A 27,220-nucleotide genomic window follows, 5' to 3' on the forward strand; every position below is an offset into this window, starting at 1 on the left:
TTGGGAGGCTGGGACTGCTGCAGCCTTTAGGAAATGTGCCCCACCAAAGTGCTGACTGACCGATGGCGTGCAGCAAGCCATCTCTGAGAGGGGATCAGGCAGAGCAGGGTGAGCTGTGTTCAGCTGAGGAGATTACACTAGCTAGAACATAGGCTGCTAAAGGCTTCCTCAGAAGCACTTGTGTTTGGCAGATATACTAGACAGGGAAGGAAAGGAGAGGCACTTCCTAAACTACGGTCTCAGGTTCACTTTAACACCGACTGTGGCATCTTGGCAAAACATGACTTAATGTAAGCAGCTGAAGCAAACGGGTCTGGAGTGACCAGCAGAGAAGGTCTGCCAGGCTGCAGGAGCACTCAAACTAAAGCAAAGCCAATAACTGAAGGGATTGCCCACGCACAACTCTCCCCCACCTTCCCCACCAAACGCCAAATCTCCCTTCTGAGCCTAGTGCCTGTAGGCTGTAGCTTTTGCAGAGCTGAATGGCAGGCTGATCTCAGAAGCCTCCTCCCAAAAAGAGTCACTTTTTGTCTGCTGAAGCAGAATCCTTTTGTGACCTCATGATTTGATAGATAGTTTTCCTAAAGCGCTGGTCCCGGCTCAGTCTTTTGGCTGCTTCTTTCAGCTCTTCAATGTTTTCAGCTTCTGCATGTGAGAAGATGAAGGACTGGGACTGTTTCACTGAAACAAGAGCAGCACAGAAAGGTAAGCACTCTCCATCAGAGACACAAACTGAAGATAAAGCTTCACTAGAGTTCACAAGCCATGTGACCAACATGACTGACCCTAACTCAATCTGTGATTAGTCATTCTGATGAAGTCATATTTAAGCATGTTTTTTTAGGAGCCCAGGACCATCACAGAAATTTTAACTTTCAACATATATAAAGAAATGGGCAACAAATACACAGACTCAGTGCCTGCTCTCGGGGAAAGGAAGCTCCAAGTAGCACTGTGGTTCCATTCTACTGCTAAGGAACATGAAATGCAAACATTTGCAGACTTTGCTGCTCTGTCAGCCCCATCAGCACGTATCTGCTCCTGCAGGATACGAAGCAGAAGGCTGCCCGATACCTACTGTCATTCCACGAAGCGCTGGTTCTCCGGCACCGGAAGCGGCAGCTCTTTATGCGGCGAGTGGCAGCCTTGTGGATGTACACGGAGTTCTTCATGATCACAGGCATCTTGGCCTCCAGCTCAGCGTTGCGGATACACTCCTCAAAGAACTCTGGGGAGAGAACACCACTGTAACCGTGATGGGACAGACACTCCAAGCAGTGAACCAGTCACAACGGACTGCACTCGTTGATGGGCTGAGCCAGGTAATGACGACTTTCATGAACAACAATCCATAAAGCTCCAGAATATCATCAAAAAGAACATTTTCAAATGTTCGTTTTCAAAGTGACAAAAACCTCCCGTTCCCAACAAATGCATACTCAAATTTGGAAAGAACTGCAGCCATCCATTCCACATCAGTAGTTCTCACAACTGCTCATGATTCAACTGCCAAAAGCCTTTGATACTGTGATAAAACTTCTCAACTCTGAAGCCTTGCTCATCATACTTTCTTTGAAGGACTTCTAAAACCAGTCAGGTCTAACTGGGAAAGGAAGATGTTGGCAGCACCAGCACAGGCACACATGTCCAGGCCACACATGCTAAGGGATTTCTTATAGCATAGCCAATACTAGCACATAGTTACATATACTGTGGGCTCCAAGAAAATCCCCATGTTCAAACTCTGATATTATTCTGCCCTGATCTGCCACACAAACTGCTTTTTCTGGCCCATTTCCCCTCTTGCTGTTCAAAGGCATCATATGCTAATGTGCCCAAACTCTTCTATAAAGGGCAGGGCAGAGCTGCAGGAACCACTTGGAAGGACCGAGGCAATCTGTGCTGGGACTAATGTTACAGGAAACACTGCTGGTCCCTTATCTTCTCTAATGCTCTCTCATCAGTACATTTTTAAGAATGTTGAAGAAAACATACCCCAAAATCTAAGGTTGGAATTATCAGGAGACATTCAGTACCAGTTACTCACTTACGCCCTGTGAAGCTCTACTTGAATGCAGAGCTCAACACATCCTCTTTGGCTCTGTTTTCTTACCATGGCTCTGAGCCAGTGGGATTCTGAAGTTCAGAATCATGCCTGTTTTTCTCCATTTAGAAATTTTATGTAGAAACTACCAAATAATACTTGTTTTATTTAAATATATAAAAATTGTAAGTATGTGAATAGATATAAAACTATTTATACATTTATTTATCCCTATTTACCTAACAGTGCTCAGAATACCACAGGACTTTTTGACTTTTCTGTATTGTCCCAGTACATCGACGCTTCACTGAAATGAAGCCTTAACTGTGCAGACACAGCATCTTGATAAATGCTTCTCCCTGCACTATAACTTGAGCATGGAAAACAAGCAAGATTTCACTCAAATGAGGCTGCTAATGTCAGTTCCCAAGCCTGACTCAAGCCAAATGCCAGGGTAATGCCCCCCGAGAGAACCCAAAAAGACCCAACCCAAACAAACCAAAAAAAGGCAAAGAAACAGGGATGACCTCTGAGGAACAGTCTTACACCTGACCCGTGCACTGCAGTGCTGGGCTGATGCCGTGATTCAGCTCTGAGTAAAGATCCAAAATTTCACCTTCTGGGTCACCTACCAGCACGTTGCTACAGCAACCATGGACCTCCTTAAACTGCTCATATACTTGTAACCGAGGCTGAGAAATAAAGCCTTGAGGGGAACCAGAGGACTCCTTATAATTCAGACCTAGTCAGTAGTCAGTTTTTATAGCTCTGCCACAGCTTCCCTGTTTGACATTTTGGGAAGTATTTGCTCATCTCTAGGTTTGCCTTCCACCCAACAGAGAAGGCTGGAATAATTTCAACCACCTTTGAGGGCAAAACACCAACTACCTGCATAGCACATTATGGCTCCTCAAAGGGGAGGTGTGGTGGAGGTACAAGAAGTTGGGAAACCACATTTATGTGCAACTTTGCTAATTTGGAATCTTCTTTAGGTGTCTGGGAAGATAGGTAGAAATTTCCTCTCTTAAATTTGTTCATCAGTAAAGAGGACGGATGACTAACTTACTTCTCAAGTTACTGACATCTGCTTTCATCTTCTTCTCTTTCTCCTTGTTGCAATTGAGAGAGTTTAAGCCTTGCTCCAAGCTCTGCAACGCTTCCTCAGCTTCTCTGAGTCTCTTCTCCAGATCCATGCGTACCTTCACTTCAGCCTGAAGAAGAAGATAAGAATTGCTGAAAAACAGTTTGTTTCTCAGTAAACATCCTAGTAACTCACAAGGTCTGTGAGGGACTTGCCATAGATGAAAATGAAAAGACAACAGTGATGGAAATCCTTACAAATATTGCAAGGCAACATAAAGTCGTTTCTCATGTCTTCAGACAGAATCTGAAGTCCAAACTATTATAGCAATTCTCCTTTACTCTGACTTCATTTTTCACAGTTTTCCTCCCATTGCATAAACCATATGGAATCAGAGATGGTATTTTAACACATGAATTTGTGCTAACACAAGTACTTGCAACTGAGCAGGAACAGAAGGACATCAATCCAGCTGAGACAGACTGAGATAAAGGCAGACAATTCCCACAAAGAGATGTACAGTGCTTAGTTTCAGAAATGAAACACAAGAGAAGTTAGAAATATAGTACTCATTTTGCAAATGAGAAAGACTACACAGCTTAGGTCAACTTAGCTTTAGTCTGGCCAAGCAGGTTACAAGATAAGAAAATATTGGAGGTACAGGAAAAATAACAACTGCGGGGGGTTTTTTTGGACAAAATATTTGTATAAGGAGGTTGAGTGTCAAACAGCCAATTATTAACATAACCTCTTTACGTTATGTAGATTTCAATAAAATACCATACTTTGTCAAGTTACCTTTGCATAGATTAATGTATTGTCTGTTACAAAGGAGGGCTGGTCCCTCAGCTGAATTCCTCTGCTTTTGAACCCAAGTTCTCGTAGGGGTTACTGAAGATTTAAAACTCTTAAGGTAGGTTTTCTGAGAACAAGTGACAAGGGAAGACACCTACTCAGTTCTGCAACATCCATATTAGCATTTCTTTGAAATCGTCTTTATTCTTGATTGTGTCTACTTTCCTCATTTACTTTTTTTTTCTTCCCTCCATCTATAGATTATACTTTCACGGTAGCAAATTAAAAGACTTGTACTGAGTGGATTAATCAGGTTCAGGATACGAAAATAAATAGTAGTACTATCATAGATAGCAATTTCATGTGTTACCATGATATCATAGTGCTTTGGGTAGGAAGAGACCTTAAAAATCATCTCATTCCAACCCCTCTGCCATAGGAAGGGATAATTTTCACTAGACCAAGTTTCTCAGAACTCCATCCAACCCAATCCTGAACACTTACAGGGATGCAATATCCACAACTTCTCTGAGCAACTTTTTTCAGTGCCTCACCACCCTCACAGTAAAGAATTTCTTTCTAATACCGAATCTCAACCTCTCCTCTTTCAGTTCGAAGCCAATCTCACCTGTCCTATCACTACATGTCCTTGTAAAAATTCCCTCTCCAGCTCTCTTGTGGACACCTTTAGGCACTGGAAGTGCTATAAATTTTCCTTCTCAGACCTTCTCTTCCCTAGGCCAAACAACCCCAACTCTCTGAGCCTGTCTTCACAGGAGAGGTGCTCCAGCCCTCCAGGCACCTTGGTGTTCCTCCTGTGGGCTCACTCCTACAGGTCGATGTCCTTTCAGAGCTGGATGCAGCAGTGCAGGTGGGGTCCCACCAGGGTGGAGCAGAGGGCACCTCCCTCACCCCGCCTACTACTCTGCTTTGGATGCAGGCCAGGATACAGTTGGCAATAAGAAGCACAGCTAATGAAGATTTATGGCCACAATGTGAAAACTAAATAAAATGAAGAGTTTGGCTTGATAGGGAATGAACTGAAAGAGAAAATGGAAGCACTTTGAGCCCAGGGACAGCAATATGTGACATATGCAGGGGATACCTTGAGGTCTCTCTCTGCCTGCTGTTTCTCTGCAGTCAGCTCCGAGAGCGAGTTCTGCAGCGCTTGCGACTGGGAAGAGTAAAACTCCCGCTCCTCCTCCAGTGCTCGAGACCGCTCCTCATTCTCCTTCATCCTGGTGCATGGCACAGCAAAGAAAGATGACCATTCCCACCCCAACACAACTCACAGGAGGGAAAGGAGCTCATGATGGGGCATGCTCAACTACCTGACTGCCCAGAGCAAAGAGATGCTAACAGGAGCACTGTGTGCTCCATTCTAATAACACAGGCATTGCTGCAGAATGCCAGGTGGACAGCTCTTGAATGGAACATCCTCAACTCCCAGATGAGGCCCAGGAGCAACAAACACTCCTTATGGACAGGCCATGAACATCTTCACATGTCCAAGTCCTGGTTTGAAAGGAGCAGGCGCAACTGGGAGTAAGTTCACTTGCCCTGCCTTACCCTGTCTGCTTTGAAGGATTTGTAACCCCAACTCCTGCCACTGAAACCAGACAAGCTTCCAGACTTGTCTAGTGTTGGAAATCAAAAAGCAAGTCAGCAGACAGTCACATCATTTAGCACCACTAAGCCTGAGCAGAAGTGTCCTCTTTCCCTACTTCACCTTTTCTCTGCTAGGAGTTTCTCCTGCAGAAGTTGCTGCATCTTCTCTTCAATCTGTCGCAGGCTGCAGTGCAGTCCCCAGATGGGGCTTTGCTCCTTGCTGGGGCTGGTTGGAGGTGGGACCTGGCTCTCATTTTCTTCCAGCATCTCCAGCATTTGTTGTTTTTCCAGGGAGAGTTCCTTGAAGAAGGACAGAAATTGTGAGTATCAGCCAAGTCTAACATTTCTGCTCCTGTTCCTGCGTGGTTCTTCCTTACTGAGTGCCTCCATCCTTCCCATCCGCATGCCTCATACAGGTTAAACACAGGAATAACAAAATTTGGGTTTCATTTCATACCTGCTTCATGGGGAGCAAGTCTCCACCATAAACTTTGCTACAAAGGAGTGGACCAGCAGGCTCCTTTGATGTGATATGCTAGTAAGGACACAGCTCAGGGACTGGAACCTTGGGCTTCCCTGGTGCATCAGAGATGCAGGCAGCTTCCCTGCCTTCCCTGCTCTGCTTGTTCCTTAGTGGGAACTGGAGGCACCCCCCTTCTGTGGTACTCCTAACTGTGGGCCCATAGAACACATCATGCTGTTTGCCTCGGAAATGTTCAGTGTGCAATCAGGGCAGGAATGGTACTTCCATAGCTTTCCAGTGCTTTTTTTCATAACTGCAGGCAAGGAGAAGAGCTCAAAGGAACAGACTTTTGGATAAACTGCAGGATCTGACAGAAACATTAAAGATGACCTTGCAGCTTCAGAATGCCAACTGTGTGGAAATTTCACAAACAAGATACATTTAGAAAAGACACTTTCCACAAATCTACCAGTAAGGAATGATTTTAATACATCAAGACTCTGTTTCCTAGATTCCATTTCCTTGGGAATCATGCTCCCTTCTGTGAACAAAGAATGCCCCTCTGCTGCTTGAAATTCCACCAGAAGGTAGGGAGGTGCAGTTAAAAAAAAATGCTCATCACAGACTTACAGTCATGCTGGCTGGGAGGGACCTTCCAGTAGGCTCTTGTCCAGCCTGCTGTTCAGAGCCAGTCTGTCAGCATAGCAGGATATGGTCAGCTGTGGCTGTTTACAGCATGAATGCAGTCCACGATGAAGGTTCCTCAGCCTCTCTGACTGACTGCCTGCCCATCTGGTGAAAATTCTCTCCCTCCTAAACTGCAACTTATTATGGTTGTGGTCCTACCATCATATCACCTGGTACTGCTGAGAAAATCTTGTTTCAGTTGTGCTCTGTGTCATTTCTCATCCTTTTCTGCAGGGGATTTTGTGTTCATATCAGCTGCCAAATGAACCTATTCATCTGCACAGCACTTCAACTCTGGCATTAGCAGATGTTGGATTCATTCCACGGGACTGCATAGCTTTCAGGCCAAAATTCTGTCACTCAGAGGGGGGGAGTGGTCACTCACCTCTAGGGTGTTCTGTAAGGACTGTGTCAGGCTTCTCAACTCTTTCTTTTCTTCCTCCACTCCTTTAAGGGAGCAGGCTGTGAGCTCCAGCTCCCTAAAGAAGCAAAAAGGGTGACAGCTATTGCAGGGGAATGATAGCCCCACAGACCACGCCCAGGATGTGCGGGCTGTGGGTCTCCTGGGGCAGGACCTGCAACCATCGATTGGCATAACCAGTCCTGGAGAACCAGGAGTTTGCCAGGAAGCATCACATCCTGCCTTGGACACACTACAGGTGTTCAGGAGCTACACTGTGCCTCCTCATCATCAAACCCAACCCAACAGTTACTGTGCTTCTCCAGCAAGGGCAGAGCCATGGTCGCAACTGAAAGAGCTCAGACAGGGCAGTCACATCTAAGCAGAGCCTATGAGAACAAAAATTATTTGCAAAATCACACTGGCTTTTCTGAGATGCTACTTAGGGAGAAAAAAGAAAAATAGAAGAGAGCAATAGCAAAAAATGCCCTTTCAACACTTGGGGCAAAGCACTTGGATCCTTCTATTTTTAAGTATATTTGCTGCTCATATGTTCCATAGTTAACTTTTTAAATGACAAAACTTCTCTTGGTGAGGCAACATCATCATACATCCATTGTCATTCAGCTGATAGTGGAAAACCAGATCCAGGTGTCTGAACCCCATGTAGCTGCTCAGTCAGTTAAACTAATTGCCTCTCTGACATCTTCCCTTGCACCTGTCCATTGCCATGCCACCCCAACTAATCTGGGGGTTGCTTGTGTCCCAGCACTTTGAAATTAAACTGCTGGATGCCTGAGTGGAAAATGAAGCAGCTAAGCTGTATTCTATTGGTCACATGCAATAGCAAATGCAGATAAAGAGCCCACAGCAATTCCTGTTTTGGTCAATGTAGCATCTCCTTCCTGCTTGCACAAAATAGGTGGATTTTACAGACTGTTTTGATTCCCCACCACAGTGGTACTTTTGCCCGGTGTGGGAGTTGTGTCCTTTCCCTGCCCTGCTGCCGTACCGTCTGATCTCCTCCTGCTCCAGCCGCAGCTCCCGCACCACCTCTTCAAAACGCTGCTTCTCTGCTTCCAGGATCTGGTTCAGACGCTCAAGCTCCTGCTCCAAAGGAGAAGACAGGATTGTGCTCTGCCAGCACAGTTAGGAGAGGCTAACTCCCTGTTAACAATGCCTAGGACTTCTAATATGGCATTTATCCCAACCACACTTTTGTCCTGGGGCAGTTAGAAGGATTTGAGGTTGGCTGAGGTTTTTCAGACATCCAGAAGTCCCAGCCAGGTTACCAAGCACCTGGAAATCTCAGACATGCTCCCTGCACAGGTCAGCTCAGCCACATATATACAGAAGGTCCAAAACCTCCTGAGAATGCTGGACTCACTTGTATGTACCATTTTCAGGCACCCACACGTGCAGGTACAGAAAAGCCAGACAGTCTCAGAATGCAGCAGCCCCAGAATTTCTGTGCCTGAAGTGTGATCCTTCAGAAAGGCCAGCTCAGCCTTTCTTCTCACCTCCACTAGGACAGGAAAGCACAAACGATTCAGCTACAACCCTGCACAGTTTAATCAGCCTTTGTGCTGATAAAACCATGCTTAGAGAGCACCAAATTCCACAAGCTGTCCTTCAGACAGTAAACAGTCTCTTCTCCTAGTCCAGAGGAAGCAGTTGCACTGAGACCTGCTGCAGATGGAGAAAGACAGGACCAAAATTCAGCAAGGGTCCCTCTCTCCTGGTCAGGTCACCTTGCAGCCACAGCTGCTGTGCAGCACTCCTGTTACAGGCCCATGCCAGTCACAAAACAGTGTTGGCACTGGATAAATTCATAATAAGACTCTTTCTCCATGGTGCAGGTACACAGTCCAAGCATACTGCATTTCCCAACATACTGCTCTGAAACCTTCAGGCTCCCGGAGGGTCAAACCACAGTTCAGTGAGCTCTGCCTTTGGTCCTTCACAGCACCAAACTCCTTCAGACTAACCCAGCCCCATCTGCTCTCTGTGGGAAATGGAGTTACTGTGCATGGCTTTGGAAGAGCAGAGATTTGTTCCAGGATCTTCAGACAAGGTCATTTCCCTCCCTGTGGCTATGGGCTGTGCAGCAGGCTACCTCACCAGAGGAGATGTCTCTCTGCAAAGGCAAAAGGAGCTTAGCCCTAAGCAAGTGTCCACGCCACTTCTGGATTTTATGAAATCCAAAAATCCAGAAATGTATGCAAGAAATATATAGGCCTAGGTCAGCATTGCTATCTTTCCCTAAGGAGAGGGAATAGTCATTTTGGATTAACTGGAAAAGACCATGAGGCACTTTGCATAGTTGTAACATGGTGGTCCATATCCATGAAGACTTTCCAACAGCATAATAGGACAATCTATTTGCACAGCTATCTTGCCATGGCTTTGTGATGGTGCTATAAAAATCAGTATAGATTTGGATCAGTAAATATAGGGATGTGCTACTTTTATTATATTAAGCAATTAAAAGTTAGGAATAGTTTGAAAAGCAATTATAAACTTGATAAAGCAATCTGGCCTAGTGGAAGATGTCCCTCCCTGCCCATGGCAGGGGGGTTGGAATGAGATGATCTTTAACTTCCCTTCCAACCTAAACCATTCTATTCTAAGGTAAATTAAGATATAATAGTCACATCTAAGGGAGTGCTCTCTATTTTTCCCTAGTGCAACATTTTTTTATTCTCCCCATCTCTGTTGTGTGCAAAAAACAAAGCACATTGTTTTTGTGCTCCTTGTTTCTCACAACAGTATCTCTATGCTAGAACAATGTTTGTTTACTTGCTTTCTAACCGTGGAGATAGGTCTTAATTGCCACAATCTTCCTGAATCTGCCAAATAACAATTGTGTAATTCAATCCAGTGAGTATGAATTTCATTTGATCTTCCTCCCTGGTCCTCCTGGAATCATAATGGCAAGCCTACTGCATGGAAAGTAACAGGGAAAGGGAGCAGGGATACACCTCCATGACCCATCTCATGGCACCGGTCTTATTCCTCTCTTCATCCACAGGACCCAGAGGTTGGCTGGAGACTCTTGTGCCCCCACAAACCTCTCTCCCTGAATGTTGACATGCCTTCGAACCAACAAGTCCCAACCTCCCAGCCCTGCCACATGGCAGTTGAAGGAAATTGGCGAGTGATGAACTCACCTCTTTTTGCTCCCTCTGCAGACATAGCTCTTCTGTTTCTTCCATTAGTTTATCTGCAAGCACACAAAAAAAGTCCAAGCACAAAAAAAAGCATTTTATATCGGGATATTTACAAACAAGAAACACTGACTTTTTTGAGCTTGAAAATGCAGCATTCCCTATTCTTTTGTGTGTATCTGTCTGGCTGTAGCACTTCTATCTTCCTCATGTCAGGGGAGTGAGGTGCTACTGGTTTCCCTGGTACTGAGGACTGACAAGGTTACTGATGCTGGCAGGGTTACTGCTTCTAGGAGGAATGCAGACCTCTACCTCCTGCCCAGAGCAGGGCTCCTGGTGCCAGAGAAATGGTGTTACATTACCAAAACTCTGCTAAGCACCACTGCTGCTTTTCTTTGACACTCTCTCCCTCTTCCTCCTGGCCAGAACACAGCACAGATGCACTGTAATTACACAGAGGCTCTCCCACCTTCCCTCTTCTGCCCTTCCTGAGGGGCCCAAGCCATGGACTGTAAAATCCATGTCTGACAGTGAAACCTGGATCCCAGCTGGGCGAAAGATAGTGTGGATTCAAGAAATTCCTAGTGTTCCTCCAGAGAACCTTGACCTGCTTCCAGGAACAGTGCCTGACCTCAAAGCTTGACTACAACATGGACACAGATCATTGAAGGTAAGGCTAATGAGGCAGAAGCCTCATTATATAGAAAGCCTCACTTTTATAGAAATAGACGGTTCCTGTCAAAAGAAAGTAACCAACTGTGACAATTGACCAGCTCTGAATGTTCTTGTCATGGACCAAAGAACCCAGTGAAATATAAATTTGATACTCCAAATATCTCCTGTTTGGCACAGAATGTGTATTCCCCTATTCCTCCACCACCTTTTCTTTTATCATATCAAAGACCTCTTTGGTCTTTCAAGTCCTTTAGTTTGCTCTGGTGGTTGCAAAATAATATTTTGATGAAACTTTCTTGTTTCTAATTTTCCTCCTGTTTCTGTCCCTTCAAGTCCTCCTCTCAGCATCTTTTTCCTCTCAGCATCCCCTATTATTCCTCTGTCAGGTGTGGAACCACTTCTCCCTGCCTGTCTCACAAACGAGCCCATCTGTCACCTCACATGTGTGAGTGGTGCTTGGATGGACAGAATAAACATGCCCTGATACTTGAGTTATGATCACTGTTACATGTGAGACCATGTACTGAGATCAACCCTGACCAGTGTGGATGCAGAAATGCAAAAAACTCCTTAAGATTCCTCCAATGGCTTGACAATTAGGAGTAGATACCATGAACCCCTGCTCACAGCATCACCAACCTGAAGTACCCAAATTTCTGCTACCTTATTTAAAGTAGATAACTCTCCAGACAAGTGACCTGCAGTCCTCAGTCAGAAAGTTTCTTAGACATGGGGAATGCTGGAACTCAGGGGGCACCTGGGCTAAAAGGCCTACACTCCCTTGGCTCTCCCTATAGCAATGTGGGGAAGAGAAAACGGGATCTCTCAAGGCAGTCAGAGCATCCAAGGTATCAGGCCATGCAGAAGCTGGTTCCTAAATAGGGGACTGGATTACATAATCTACCTCTCTTCGTACATAAGTTATTTTATGTTCATCTGGAGCAACTGTTCTTTCTCCACTGTCTACAGAGAGAGCACTGACAAATTAGCCACTGCCATTAGATGCCCCAAACAAGCCCATGTAAATGCTCCCACTTCCAGTATGAACAGTGTGAGCAAACACAAAGATCAAGTAGAGTAAGACAAAAAAAAACCCCAAAACAACAAACAGCTAAGTAAAGAAAACTCATGTATGAAAAGGTGTGACCAACCTCAGAAGTATCAGTCCTATCTGACTGAAGGAGACAAAGCTATTGCCTGTTTGCCTGTGAGCAGCTGAAACCAGCACATCCAAACCTCTCAGGGGTGGCAAATGTTTATACAGATGAGCCATGGAGGACTCCAGCATGCTGGGCAAAGCATGTTCCTCCTTCACACTCCACACAGATGTCCAGATCCCACCTTAACTTTTGCATGTTTTGACTTCCTTCAGACCTGAATTTCAGCTGCTGACTACTCAAAAGCTTCACCCAGAGAAAACCTGTAGCCGCTTGGCTTGACCACACTGACAACCCCAGGAAAAGCAAAATTACTATTTTGGCCTTTATGGCTTTTCAGAGTAAGAGCTTCCTACCTAAATATTCCTGTTTCTCCTTGGCCAGCTGTAGTCCTTGAGCTTCCAGGCTCTCAATCATGGCTTCTCCCAGCTGGGCATTCTTCCAGGTCCTAGGGAGAGCAGACACAAAGGAGGCAATGTAAGAGAGCTAAGGGTTCCATGGACTAGGACAGGAGACTCAATTTGGCAAACTACCAAAGAATCCAAACATACAGAATCTCATCAGTTGGGACCATGATTCTCTAAAAGTTTTCTCCACAAATGAATTGGAGAAATTTCCCAGGCTGAATCATTGAAAAAATTCAGTTGTTTGTTTGTTTGTTTTTTTTTTTTTTAAATACATGGGCTGTATATCAACACCTCACAGCTATTCACATGTTTTTTCCAGTGTTTTGGAGAGTTCTATACTGAGCTTAATTTTGAGGGCTCTCCAGACCAATCCAGCACATCCACAGCCTCCAACTGCAAAAGGACGTATCTGGAACACTTCAAATGATAGACTTTAGAACCAGATTTCAGCTTTTAACTCTAGTAACTTCCCACTGCCAGCAACATTGTCTTCTGCAGCCTTTCCAATATTTTGCTGGTAAAGTCACTCTTCCCCTTCAGACTTCAACCACTTACTGAATCCTTCCTATGGCCAGGATGGATGATGGATACCAGAAAGACTGAAGGTAAAGGCCATAGGACTTGATGTCTGGCCCTATACTGTGAGTAAAGTCCTTTTTCCTGACAATGAAGAAGCAGAGAGAAAAGCCAGACAAGATGCTGGCAAGTAGGGAATGTTAAAGGAAGCAGGCATATTCAAAGAGCACCTTGTGTTATTGTAGGACCACTGGCCAGACGATCTCAAGGTCTCTTAAACACTTTATGAAGCAAAGCTGAAAAAGGGCCTGGGGAGCAGATACCCATTACTGATTGAGTTGACAGACAGGCTAGGCTTGAATACAGATAGTAAACACCAAGGCAAGGACACATAAAAACCAAAAATAGAACCAGAAATGGAGTTTGCTGCTCACTTCTATTCATGTTTCATTAGAAAAAAAATCTACACATATAAAAATGCATAAGATTAAAATGTACTTAAAATTGATTGCAATCTGTTTATATAGATGTGCATACAGGAAGAATAATTATTGCCCAGAAATTCTGTCATTTTTGCTAAATCCTAAGGGATCTTATAAATATTAAGTATTTGTAAAGGCCTCTTTGTGAACGATCTGAAATGGTAGCTTTTTAGAAATTGTTAATTTGGCAATCTCTTATTTCAAGGCAAGCTGTTCTTTGTGTCTTATCAAAGCAAGACAGATAAATTAAACACACACCACCCCAGGGACGAGGCAGCTCACAGCTCCAGCAGCCTAAACTCTTTGCAGATATATGTGTTTCTTGTCAGCTAACGAGGCTATTTCTAAAGTAGAGAGGAAATTAGAACGCTAATTTAAAAGGTGCTGTTCTGCCAGCAGGTAGACATCTTCATCTGGAGTGAGAACATGTGGGTGTGAATGTGTTTTCTCACTAACATTTCTCACTAACATTCCCTGCTACAGGACGAATCTGATCCCAGAGAAGTAAACAGGTCAAGATGGGAGTGGGGGGAATAACAGAGTTTATCATATGATTACATGGAGGGTTTCAAAACATCTGCAGCATTTAAGGTGTCTGTTTATAGATTCACCTTTTCAGTGCTCCCTCCCTTCTCCAGACTAACAAGACATTTCCCTGTCTGTTACTCAAAGGTTACTACACCCACTGCTGTGTGACTTAGAAAATGCACTCGTACCACTGTGTAGCATCTTAGCTTTTATTCCTTCATCTGCTGGAACCGGTGCCAGTGTAACCACAGCTACAGGGAGGTACCAGGCTATGACTTCAGCTGAGGGGCAAGCAAGGGCTTCTTTTACTCTGTATTTCTTGCCAAGTGAGTTTTCATCAGAAAAAGCCATATTGCTTAAAGTATTGGAAGGCACAGGGCCAGGAAGGCTCATGGGACAAGTGGAAAGCCCCTGCCTGAAAAAAAAACAAACCCCAAAGCTATAGAGAATCTCCATCACATATACATCTCAGTCACTGCCTGTTCCAGTCCTTCTGCAGCACTGGGAATATCTCTTTAGATTTGGCTGCATTTTACCTTTCTTGGGAGCACCCACAGCCAATTTTTGGAGACACTTAGCACTTTATAGCCTGCAGGATGTAAGTACTATGTTACTTTTTTTTCTCCTGCATTGCCCACTAAGTTTACTTTCTACCAGTTCAGGAAATGCTGCTGTGGACAGAGAGAAGTTATGTGTGCCCTTCTCCCCCACTAGCAGCAGCAAAGCCTCTCTGGGTGGGAAGAGAGCCTGGCAGTCTGGGAGTCAGGGCTTTGTGTATTTCCAAAAAGCTTTCACAATCTGGCAAGCGTGGTAAGTCCAAGCCACAGCACTCTGGAAGTGTGGAGAGCCCATCAGTTCCCCTCTGCACTGAAGAACCCATTTCCCTGTCAGGGCAGGAGGCTTAGAAAGGAGGGAAGAACTGAAGGGATCACCGAGCAGACTGTGATGGTGGAGGCAATAACCAGTTATGCAGGCACATACACATGACCCACACCAGATGGAAAAAGGCAGTGGACAAAATTGAAATGAAGGACAGATGATACTTCCCAGCCTGGATTTGTTTTTCATCCCTTGCCTATTTCCATATTTCAGTCTATGGAGTTTGTTTTGGGCTTTTTTTTTTTTTTTTTTTGAGGTTATTTGTTTGTGGGGTTTTGTTTTTTTCTTAGTTTTTTTTGGTCAGCTTTAAATAATGATGAAAACAGCAGGATGATCCCAGCTATGTGCTGCAGTGTACTGGCAGTACAATCTCCATCTAGGAACAAAAGAACATTTTAACAGATTGCCTAGAATAATTCAACTGTATTCTTTTAGCTTTTCTATTCACTGCAGATCAATTTATTGCCCCGTGCTGGCCTTTCTGACTGCTGTTTAGTTCCCAGCCTGACCCTGTTAAATCACATAACCTGTGTTTTTCCTCACATGCAGGCTACCACCAGCACTGATGAGACTGGCACCAGAGCTGCACCACTCTCTGATGCAGCAACAGAAGCAAAGAGAGGAGGAAAGGTGCCTCAGGGGGATTTTCAGCTAGGTGCAGGTGGTCTGCTGTATGATAGCAGCCACTTCTAGCTTCTGCTTTAAATGCTACTGCTGGAATATTAAAGCATGGACTAGAGAAAAGGCTGGCTCTGAGACAAATGCAGCAGTGCAGGGCTTACTTAAGCATACTCCTCCTGAGTTGTGCTGCCTTCCTTCTTCCCTCCCATACACACCTTGAAGATGACCTGGGTCCCAAATTATTGCCCTTGGCAATAGTTGATCTTAACATTGGCAAAGGCAAGTGCAGACCTGTTGCTATTCAATAAAAATCTCCAAATTGCTAACCCTGTGTCTGTCACTTCCTCTCTGCAGTGGTCAAGGCTGCTTATGCCAAGTGGGTGGCAGACCTCTGCCTTGAGTCCTGTGTCCCATGGGACTCCTGCTCCCATGAAACTTCAATGGACACCTTTGAGTTGCAGTTCATACACTACCATGGAGGTAAACAGCTTGCCCCAGCACCAAAGCCAAGCACACTGTGGCAACACAGAGGTTGGCTTGGGCTGATCCACCATAACATTAGGTTCCCCATTAATTACAAATCAACATTTTTAGCTTCAAAACATTGAAATTAACTGAGGTGTTGCCTCAGCATGTACACATACATGCATGCACTGGTATTACAAGTTAAAGAGCTTTTGTTCCTACAGTGACAAGAGACTACATATGTTGTTATGCAGCCAGGAAGGGCAGAGTAAAATGCTCATTGCTTTAAGCCACATAGTCTACAGACCCAGGAAGTTTCTATATCTCATTTGGGAAAGTCAAATCCCTGTTTAAGTGTTATCCTTTCCTGCATCTGCTAAGATTTAGAAGAAGCCTGCTCTGGTTTTGCAGGACAGCTGCTCATTTCACTGTCAGGCTCCTGGGTGCTGGGGGATTGCAGAGCTGGAGGCCAACAAACTGCAAATTTCTGTCCAGCATTCTCAGCAGAGTGTGAACCTGTACTGAATGCATACAGCAATTAAACCCTCTCACCCCTGCAGGTGGGCTGGAAATGCTTTGCTAACACAGCCTCTCCTGGGATTTAGGCTGCCTCCACATGTCACAGTTAAACTGTTTTGAGAGGCCAAATCCTGCTGCTGCATGGCCTGAGCACCTGCAGATCTGGGCAGAAGGAATGTACACCCACAGACACAGAACTGCACCACAATTACTGTTATTGATCAGTACTGTGCTGGTGAGGTCCCTGCTTGTAGCAGGACATGGAGCCACACGGGCAGCTGCTCACTAGCTTCATGTCTTGCCTGTTCTGCTCTTACTTTACCCCAAATTCATATGAAGAGGTTGTCTGACCCCCACTACTGTCAAGCCTGCAAACCTTGCTTCCCACACCAAGTGGACCAGGAGGGCTCCTGTTCAGACCCAGGTCCCACCTCTCTGAGGCACGAGAGAGGGATAGCAGATGAAACTCAGTGTATCAGCATTTTTCAGATGACACCCTGGGGTGGTGACCAAGAGAGCCACACTGCACACACACAGCACAACAAGGTGGGAAGCTTTGCATCAGTTTTAGAGCACTCCGCTTCAGAGAAAAGCTGGGTCCAAGAGACAAGTGAAGCTCTCACTGTTTTTGAAGAGCTTGTCTGACTCCCCACAGCCCGTGTAGTCAGGCTTCTTCCTCTTTATCCTTGACACATCTACAGAGCAGATCAAAGCAAATAAGGAATAGAAAGAAGCTTACACTTTTCCAGACTCCTGTAGCATCTCCAGCCACTGAGCCTGCTCAAACTCTGATTCGGCTGCTAGAACAATGTTACCCTGGAAGAGGGGAGGGGAGGGGAAAAAACACCCAGATTAGAGAGGCTGGTGCCTTATGCACCTCTGTGCACTCATGGCATGAACTGGACACAGCTGTGGTGGGAGGAGAGCCCACCACAGTTTTCCACCTCCACAAGAAGCATCACACAGGAGCAAATACCACCTGGGCCTACCACACATTGGGAAGTGTGCACACAGCAAACAGTCACAGTAAGAATAATACTGATAGGGCAACATGAGCTCTAGAGCTCCTGAGAATCTGTCTACTGGTCCGCTAGTACCATAAAACCTGGTGTCAGAAAGTGCAAGTTTCCTTGTTGGTTGCCAGAGCAGCAGCAGCAAAGCCTTCAGGGGACATGGGATGCTAAGTCACCCTTGCTCTCGGGATAGTCTGTCCAGAGAGGGTAGGCATACCTTGGTGGGGAGGGAAAAGACTGCCAAATCCAGCTCTACTCATCAGTATTAACCTGTTCTGTGGTGTTTGGAGTGTTTTAGAAGAAAAGAAATCTACTTACATGGAAGTCTTCATGAGAGATTTTTATGGCATAAGGCATGTTGGCCTCTTCTTTGGGCTCCACAATGCAGCCTCCCAGGGGTATGACACCCTGGAGATAAACCAGAGCACTCTAATCAGTCAGAAAAATCAAGAATAACTAACTGGGAGCTAAACTTTCACTCTCAGTCACTTTGTTGGCCCCTGCCCTGCCTTGGCAAGGAGGGGCAATACACAGAGCTCCTGAAAAGCAGAGGGATTCTGATTACCACAGGAAACCCTCAGCCAGTATCTGGAAGGGGGTAAAGATGGCACGCCTGCCTTCAGCATGGAGGGAAAGCTGTTAGCCAGAACATGGAAGCAGAAAATGTTTCATTAAGGAGAAAGTGATCTCCCAATAGGGGCAAACATTGCAGATTCAGTGTGGTATCTACCATAAGAGAGGCTGTGCATTCATTGCAGTCACTGACAGCAGTCAAAACCCCACCTGTGCTATGTGGGGCAGACAGGCAGCTGGCTGCCCCTAACCAGGATGGGTGAAACCAGCACCTTTGGAAGCTCATGTGCTCAGACCACAGGGTCCCCCTGTGGAGCTCCAGGCAGCAGAGCTCCAGAGGTCACTCAGTGCTGAGGGCAGGTGGGCTACCAGCTGCTGACAGGGGCAAGTACAGGTTAGAAACAAGAGGCAAATGGAGCTCTTAGCCCCAACCACTGGCTTTGCCAACAGTATTTTTATAGCTGCAAGATTAGTTGACTAGATCATGAAAGCAAGGGAATATATCTATTATCAGGTATTAAAAAAAAAAAAAAAAAAAAAAGGTCATGTGCCTGCCGAATCATTAAATATCCTGAAAAGGTAGCAACAGGATTCTCTCTCTTTTAAGGCTTCCCTGGACCTGTGAGATGTCTGGGACTTACTGGAACTTACCTCTTCATCACTTGCTGGGCCCATGGAGGAAGGGGGAGGGAACGCTAGAAACAGAATAACTCCCTCCTTGTGCCAACGCTGCTCACCTTGGGATGGATATTGAAGTATTTATTGCTTTCAAAACTCTTCTTCTCACTCTCAGCATAGTACAGTAGGAAACTTTCCTTAATGATGAAGAACCTTTAAGACAGAGAAAGGAAATACATTTTGGTGAAATGGAGGTTGTTGTTCACAGCACATGAAAATCTCCACCTAACTAAAGCTGCTTTCTGAGCGGGAGAGTTTACTACTCCCACCTAAGACTAAGGTGAGGTGCCCCACTTCTGCTCACAGCCAAGAGCTGGTGCTTAACAGCAAGTGCCTTGTTCAAGTACCTTGTGCTCGCAGTTCACCCCAGCAGGCACACAGCAGAGCTGAGGGCAGACCACGGTGCCGCAGGCTCACAGGGCACTGGGACAGCACTCGGTGCCCACGACGGGACCACAGGCTTTTGGCATCTCTACCTGTGCGCCCCCTCTAGCTCATGTGTTGAATTCAACCTAGTGGAGAGAGCTGCTCTTTTATTCAAGGGTCTCTTGCATGGCCTAAGACCAACTAAATGCTTATTTTGCAATATGCTGCCTGCCACTCTCTTCCCTCCCATCTCAGCATAAGCCAGAAGGGAAGTGTTTCCACTCTAACAGAATCACAGCCTAGCATCCCCAAGCGACTCTTGAGGCAAAAATTGGCCACCAAAGCACGCAGGAGCAGAAATAAATTTGAGAGATATTTTTAAGCAGAGCACCTGGCAAACTCTCCTGTCACTGACCTTCACAACTACAAAGGAAATGGAGTAATTTTTTTCTCATATGTGTAACATTAAAATATGCCTTGTTCTGTTCACTTAGCCTCAGGAATGCTCTGGTGATCATTGTATAGTAGCCACAAAATATCAGTTTCTGTAAGCCAAGCCCCTTACTGGAGTGTGTCCTCAAAATTATGATTAAAGGAGTGCCACCTTTAACTTATTTGGATTTTTGAAATGCCCCTTGGAGAGTCCCTCCTCTCTTCAAAAATTGAGGTTGCACGTATTCTGCAGGCAGTGGTACAGGGGAGAGATACCGTAGTTTCAATTTGGTCTAAATCTCTGCAGCACTCAAAAATTATGAAGAGCAGCTGAAAAAAAAAGGGGACAAGTGTAGTAGGGAGGTTTCAAAAGAGTAAGTGACAGAGAAAATGTATTGTTCTGTTCTGTACATATTTTCTGACACAAGAAAGAGTGATTTGGGCAGAAAGTGAAAGGCAAGAAGATGAAAATTATTTTTAAATGCCTTTTTACACTTCACAAAACACAGCTGTGCAAACCACTCTTATGTGGTCCTGAGGACAAGAGATCATGAGGAAACTGGAAAGGATAAGACATTTCTGTGAATAATAAGAACATTCCCAAGAAACCCTCCTATTTCTGGGAGGGAATAAGAGGAGACCTCTATAGGCAGTGCTGCCCACTTGTGCAGCCTGCATTCCTGCACCTTTCCCTGAAGCCACCATTAGTAATGGGCTACAGGCCAAGGGGACTGATCCACAAGGACAATTCCAATGCCTTCATGTGCCCAACTCCCCTCAGTCCTCTTCTGAAGTGTATGGCTTGTCAGATCCTGGCTAGAGGTCCTGCCTCCAGTACAGATGAGCACAGCAGTCTGGTACCAGTTTAGTTCCAAAAGCTAAAGACATATGTTGAAGCTGGCAGAGAATTATCATAATCATATCAAAATAGCATACATAATTATTAATCATAATTATTCTCATTATTTTACTTGGGTGAAAACTTTAGTGCTTCCATCAGCTTCTGTCTCTTGCTCTTCTGCTATAGCTCTGGCAACACAGAAGAAATTGCCAAATGCCATGGAAACAGAGACCACAGGTTCTTGGGGCAATAAAAAAAATGCAGAACAAAAGTAAACTTCTGAAGATCTGCAGCAAACTCAAGCTCTGGACCTACTTTGTACCTTCTCCAAAATGTTTAAAAGTGACAGTCATTGAACAGGTGCATATTTACATCCAGAAATCTTCATAATGTACAAATACTAGCAGCAGTTATTGTTCCCCAATTTTTTTCTTCTCCTTGCCCTCTCATTTATACCTGCTCACGTTGACATCAGAGGTGGGGAGAAGCAGGCACTTTACCAAGGCAGACATCAGAGATCTCCAGAGAGCAGACAAGGCTTGTTCCTCTTCTCCACATCACTTCTGTGAACAGCAGCCCTGTGCCTTCCTAATTAATTTTCCCTCACATCTCTGGTCACTAACTCCATAAGAAAGTTTTCCTTTGAGTAGCTGCATCTTTCTGTTGTCTCCAACTCTATGCTTAGTTCAAGGAGGACTTCATTTTTTAGAGAGAAATGTTGCCTTCTGCACAATAAATAAAGAAATAACATCTTAAAAGAACAAACCTGCCTGCCCAATGCCCTGTGCTTGGTCCAGTGAGTCAGAGGGAACCAGATACTGTGGGCACAAGTATGAATCTAGAGAAACCAAAAGTCAACACACCAGATAAAACAGAGAAAGTCTACTCGTCACTTTCAACACTCTTTTCAGTCTGACTAATCTCAAGAAACATTTGCCAGACAGGTAAAGATATTGATCTTTAACTCTGTGTGATTTTTTATCTAAATGTTAACCCCCAGTTAAAGCCAGGGTTTAGTTTGTTACGTACTTTTTATTGCTCAGTGCTGATAATCCTCCTATTATAGATTATGTTCCAATGGAAACCAAAATCAAAGCAAAAATAAGAACAAAACATAGCACAAATCTCTGAAAATTGATGTCTCTCACAGATAAATGAAATATTAGATCCATGACCTCACAGATGTGGAGAGAAAATATGGGGATTTGGAATGAAAATATAGAAAATAAGAGTTTAAAAAATAATAAGAACAAAATCCTACTGCAAGTAATGAAGGAAAAACATTGAAAATCTGGTTAGCTTGTACACATAATGTATTTATGCTCAGATCATATTCCCTCATCTATCCTTATCTGGAAAGCAACACCTGAGCAACCAAGACCATCACTTTAAATGACCTTCAGGACAAAGTTTCCATACAGTAATCCAGGGACAATTGATGCAGCATGGTGAAAAGAGGGATGAAGCAAAAGAGTTGAGGAGAGAGTTACAAGACTCAAGAGCAGGTTGAAGACTAAAGCAGCGTCCAGGTGAGTAAGAGCAGAAAGGGAAACGATGGCCAAGGGAGAATGGGGAGAGACACCCAGTTAGGACTGTGACTGGAGGACTGAAGACACTGAACACGTGTCTGAATTAGGCACAGATGTGGCAGCAGGAAAAAAGGGAGTGCTGTAAAGGCAGGGGAAGATTTCGAATACAAACAAGAGCCCAAAAAAGAAGCAATTTAAAAACAGAGCAGAGTTCAAAACCCTGGAGAACAGCAGTAAAGGTGTGAGAGGTGAGACAGGCTGGCACAGCCACACTCCACAGGCAGCACAGGTAATACACATTCATGTGGTCAGCTGGTGTGGTCACCCATCCCTGCTGCTGCATCCTGCACTAAGGAACCACTGAAACCATAGTGTAATTAAACCAGAATAGCAGAGGAATGGTAGCAATTTGAGTGACTTGGATGTAAAGAAGAAACAACAGCTCTATACTGGACCAATTGAGATACCTGATCTCTGTGGAGTAAGTGCTCTCCTTGTATCACGGAGGGCTAATGAAATTAATTAGCTAATCTTTGTACAAGTTTTTAACATGACAATGGCCCAGATGAAGTAGTTACACTATAAAACTGCAGCAGTCTCCCTGGTCCTTTATTCCGATGGTGTTTCTCTGGGCCAGGAGCACAGGCAGCGTATCCCATTTACTAGATCAGCCCAGTACTCTATCCCCGGGGACAGCTCAGGAAACCGATGGGCAAATGATCTTTATCAGCATAAAGATCGGAATCCGCAGTCCCTGCCCCTCACTCCTCCTCTCCTGACAGCTCCAGGCTTCCCTGCCTGCCTCCCGGCAGCCGGAGCACGCCCAGCCTGGCAGAGAGCGGGAAGAGGTGGATGCTTCCTGACGGCAAGCAGCAAAATGGGAAGATTACAAGGACGAGAGGGAAGCACACGCTCTCGCAGCCCCGCAGTCTCGGCAGCTCCTGCTGCCCTGTGCTGCACACGCAAGCTGCTCTGCAGCTGCGTGATTCCCAGGGGGGTTTCTGAGCAGAACGCAGTCCTAAACAATTATCTTTTTCATCTGTCCTGTGACTACATGCAGTGACTGTTAGTAGCCGCTGTGGTAAACAAGGTTCCGTGCCTGCTTTGCAATGCCACAGACAGGACCGGTTCAAGAAAAGACAAAAAATTCTGTCTTAACCGTGCTGTGTTTCCCTCTTTCCAGCCTGTCATCTCTGATGGATTTATAGAGAGATAAAGGCATATTTTCTGTTTTGTTCTCTCCTGTTTTCAATTTCTTATGCTTCGTGTTGCTTTTCTGATGCTCAGTTGTCCACCAAGCAGATGCCCCTTCCTGGCACTCTCCCACTGAACCCCAAAGTCTCAGACATGTATGGTGACAACTTAGAGCCTGACATTTCTTTATGGGACTGGGATTACTCACAGTAAAGAAGGATATGCCACTTCCCTCCTGGAAAGCTACAGCACCCTGTCCATGCCATATCCAGGGCAGGTACACACATTATGCATTTCACTCCAGCCCCCATGCCAGGCTGGTGCCATTACCAGTAAAACTTTTGTAGTAGGAGAGACTAAATTGCTTGCTATGCATTGGAAGGAAGAATGGGGTGCAGTTGTTTGGAAGAGGAGGACCATGAGTCAGGGACTGAGATTATGGTTTTCCAAAGCCACTACAGCAGTGACCCAAGCTTAGACTGGTCAAAAGCACCAGTAAACTCAGAAGAGTTGCTTCTCTGTTGGAAGGATATTACTTTACAAAGAAAGAAAATTCATATTAGGAATAGAACTCCCTTTCTTTAAGAGATAGGCATTAGGATGCTGCTAATGGCATTTCAAAAATGAGGCTCTGAAAGGCAGCATGCTCGGATATCAGATAAACACAGCTACACTGGTCCAGTGCCAGAACCATCCAGCCCACTCTTGGATCGTACCTGAGGCAGCACACAAATATTTGGGCTTCAGAGCAGACCCATTGCGTGGGCAAAAGAAAGGACTGAAAATGCTCCAGACAGCTGCCCCAGGTCAAGTTCAGCTGTTTCCAAGGTGCCATCAGATCTAGCCCTGACTAAAACAAGGCTCTGCTATCCTTCCCTGCTCCCTGCATAACCTCTACTGGTGTGAAATTCCAAAACCTGGGATTTCCATCACCAAAGCACTGGTGACTGGACATTACGCCTGGACACGTTTTCCTTGATCTCCTATCAAGTCAGATTCCATCCTTCCCTTAAACAGTTGCTTTTCTTCTCAGCTTCTCCAGAAGCATTGCTGCTACAGTCAAATGAATGAGATCAAGCCAGTAAAGATCATGTATCTCCCACACAGACCCATCTTCATGGCTGATGCCCTGATGAGATCAATCCTCCCCTTCCACACTGTTTTATCTCCCATATCTTGGAAAGACTTTCCTTGGCAGTGAGAGTAGGGTTGTTGTCCAGTATTTCAGGACAAAACCTACATTTATCAGAGATCTGGTCCTCAATGACATCAAGCAATAGTCAATGTTTTTCTTACTTTAACTGCAGTGGGAAACATCTCTTCTCCTTTTCATTAAAAAAAAGTGTACTTGACCAGCTATGTGTTGCTGGGCATGGGGGGAAAAGAGGGGGAAATGAATGAATCACTCATTATCTCCCCATAATGATTTGTTATAATAACATGCAAGGTTGTTTTACTTTGAAGCAAGTCTCTCCCATGATAAAACAAACAAACAAATCAACAACACATTGTTCCTCCAGTTCAAGTCTTTTTACCCCAGTACTCACTTCTTTCCAAACCCTACAGATTCCGTGTTCAACTCTCACTGACCTCTGTCTGGTCCCCAGGACCCTCAGCTGCTGTGCTTGCAACTAATCTTCCATATCGTCCCTGCCCCACAGGCACCTCCCCTTCTGTTCCCAGCTGCTATCACTAAAATATTTACCACTTGCCGAAGGTGGGGGTGACTTCTAGGAATAGAACAGCACTAAATAAATAATGACAGAGGGAACAGAGATGGGCCATTTGCCTGCAAGAAATTTTATTAGGGAGAGCCTTTTAAGAATGCCTTCTCCATGGCAAATTACCTTCCCCTCTGTCATTCTGTCCACTTCTTTTCTGTGACACAATCACATTAGTTTCCAGACATAATTCATTTATTTATCAATATTTGGGAGCTGAGTAGGGAGCATCAGCACAAATTCTTTTCTAGGTGAAAATACACTGTTCTTGGCATAGGAATAAAACCCACACACAGGTTGAACACTGCTACAGACAGAAAACTGCTTCTCAAGTAATGGGGTTTTTTTGAGGCTATGCCATCCACAGACTGGGCAGCACTATGGTTACTACAGAGAGCAAAGCTGGGAAAGCTGGCTTTAGAAATGGATTGTTTGTATCTACACTGCAGACTGCAGCAAAGGTACTTACCCACAAAAGGCAAGTGCCAGAGATTCAGTTATTTGCATAAAGAAACCACATCAACTCTAAACTTAAAACTGACCCCCTACTTCAGTATTATAGAACATACTTCTGTCCTTGGTTAAAGGTTATAGCAAATGCTTTCCAGCTCCAAACTTCCTGGCTACTGAGAGACAACACACAGCAGCTTACAACTCCCTAACACCAGATGGGACAGAATTCAGAGCCACCTTCTCCCCAGGGAAGAGTCTGCATGTGCTGTTCCAAGCACGCTGTCACTGTCAGGCAGCACAGCAGTGCCGGAGTTGGTGCACAGACCCCTGCAGACCACACACACATACATTCAGACCCACACGCAGTCAGCTCAGCCCTGCCATCCTGCACCCGAAGGACTCAAAGAGATTTGAATGCTAAAACAAAAGGTCAGGCAGTTTAGGGGCAAAATATATGAGCTCACTTTTCCCTTTTGTGAAACTATCATAATTATCCAGAGGAAGCAGCTAGTTTATTCCCACCCTGAAGTACACATAGCACAAGGTCTGGACAGATAAAGAAGAGAGCACAATGGGGTGCCACGTGTGTAAAGCAGACTCAGAACAGCAGGGAAGCTATGCCCCAAGTTTTACACCTAGCCTCTGCCTGGCTGGCTGCACTTGAAGAGTCAAGCACTCAGGCTCTTAAGTTATCCCAGTACCCTTAGGCTTTGTATTTCACCGGAGCATCCCTCAGCAGCTGTGTCTTACCTCCTGGACCATTTGGCTGACTGCCTCCCAAAGGGTCTCTTCCAGAGCACACCATACAGCTGCACTTTGGTGCTGATGTCCAGAGCATCTGAATCTGCCTGTTCCATGGACGGAGAAGGGGACACAGAACTGGATTTTGAAGCGAACATTATAGATGGATCTGGTTCTAACTCGCCCCCTCCGCGTGGCAGCTCAGGGAATCCGATTAAATGCAATGAACCAGCAGGATGTAACCAGCCCAGCAGACAGAGAGACTGGGCTTTGGTTTGAATCAATAACTTGACTGCTCAGCACTCAGTCAGTAATTCTCTCCCTGATGCACAGATGATGAGAGTTTCCTCATTGCGTATTACTTCTTGATGCATTGCAAACAGCACATATCCCAGCCCAAGGGAAAAAGAAGAGTGAAGACAGTCAGACATCAGAAACACAGAGAGGCAGAAAGAGCTCATCAGAAAGAAAGCTCTCAGCAATAACATAAGCCAAAATACCTCTGCACCAGAGCCAGCTTGGAAGGTTATTTCACTCGACATTGCAGCACTCCATGCAGAAATTAGGGCAAGATGGATGTTTTACTGACAGGCATCTCTGACACATATTCCCAAAATCTTGCGCTTGGAGACAGGTTCTTCTCATTTGTCCTGAGGAAAATTGGGGCAGAGAGAGTGGGAGCCAGCAAGTTCAATCAGACTCTGTCATCAGGGAGGGTGAGGGGGCCTTGCTGTGCCAGCCTGGCACTGCTCACCTGGGGAGAGTTCACGTGGCTGCTGGGTTTGGGCTGGGCAGTGTCCATACTGCATGCCTTGCTCTGCCTTAAAGGGCCATTGCTGATCCAAGTTAGAGCATAAAATTCTGCCTGCCTTCATGCTTTGCTGCCTCTTGGAGAGGTGGCAAGAACAGCCTCTGCCCTGCCTCTTAGGTAGCAGCTCCTTCTTGGCCCCAACACAGACCCACAGGAATATGTCACACAGCTCAGGTCCGTGTTCATCTCCTGCTTAGTACTCCCACAGCAGGTTTTTTAATCTGGTTCCCCATGTCCTTGTTCCTCTCTTGAAACTCTTTCTCCCTGCACAGATACAAACACAGTTCTCCAAAACAATCTGTCTTTTGTAATGCCCACAGGTAAGCAGTTTAGCATCATATTGTTCTTTACCGCATCCAGCCTCTCCTCCAGGA

The 27,220-nt window shown here is 45.2% G+C and overlaps 1 protein-coding gene across 1 annotated transcript; it reads right to left on the reverse strand.

The window, feature by feature from the left end:
* Positions 1-414: 414 nt before the first annotated feature.
* PLEKHD1 (pleckstrin homology and coiled-coil domain containing D1) lies at positions 415-26,193 on the reverse strand. The gene is made up of 13 exons (XM_066186889.1): positions 26,045-26,193; positions 18,818-18,911; positions 17,826-17,915; positions 17,234-17,310; positions 12,434-12,525; positions 10,249-10,301; positions 8,091-8,185; positions 7,064-7,157; positions 5,650-5,828; positions 5,026-5,158; positions 3,111-3,255; positions 1,079-1,228; positions 415-681 (listed from the first exon to the last, which is right to left on the reverse strand). Exons 1-13 carry the CDS (start codon positions 26,191-26,193, stop codon positions 521-523), a joined length of 1,512 nt encoding a protein of 503 aa, XP_066042986.1. The 3' UTR covers positions 415-520.
* Positions 26,194-27,220: the final 1,027 nt, after the last annotated feature.

This window comes from Chamaea fasciata, unplaced genomic scaffold, assembly GCF_029207755.1.
Source record: "Chamaea fasciata isolate MVZ Bird 193981 ecotype frontalis unplaced genomic scaffold, bChaFas1.0.hap1 SCAF_7, whole genome shotgun sequence".
NCBI lineage: Eukaryota > Metazoa > Chordata > Aves > Passeriformes > Sylviidae > Chamaea > Chamaea fasciata.

What these genes read in the sequence shown, in the direction of transcription:
- PLEKHD1 (XM_066186889.1), bottom strand. Translation starts at nt 26,193, where the DNA reads ATGTTCGCTTCAAAATCCAGTTCTGTGTCCCCTTCTCCGTCCATGGAA. An exon ending in GAGCAGGAGGAGATCAGACG is followed by an intron (nt 7,158 to 8,090) that starts GTACGGCAGCAG and finishes TTGCTTCTTTAG; the next exon opens with GGAGCTGGAGCTCACAGCCT. An exon ending in AGGCAGAGAGAGACCTCAAG is followed by an intron (nt 3,256 to 5,025) that starts GTATCCCCTGCA and finishes CTTCTTCTTCAG; the next exon opens with GCTGAAGTGAAGGTACGCAT.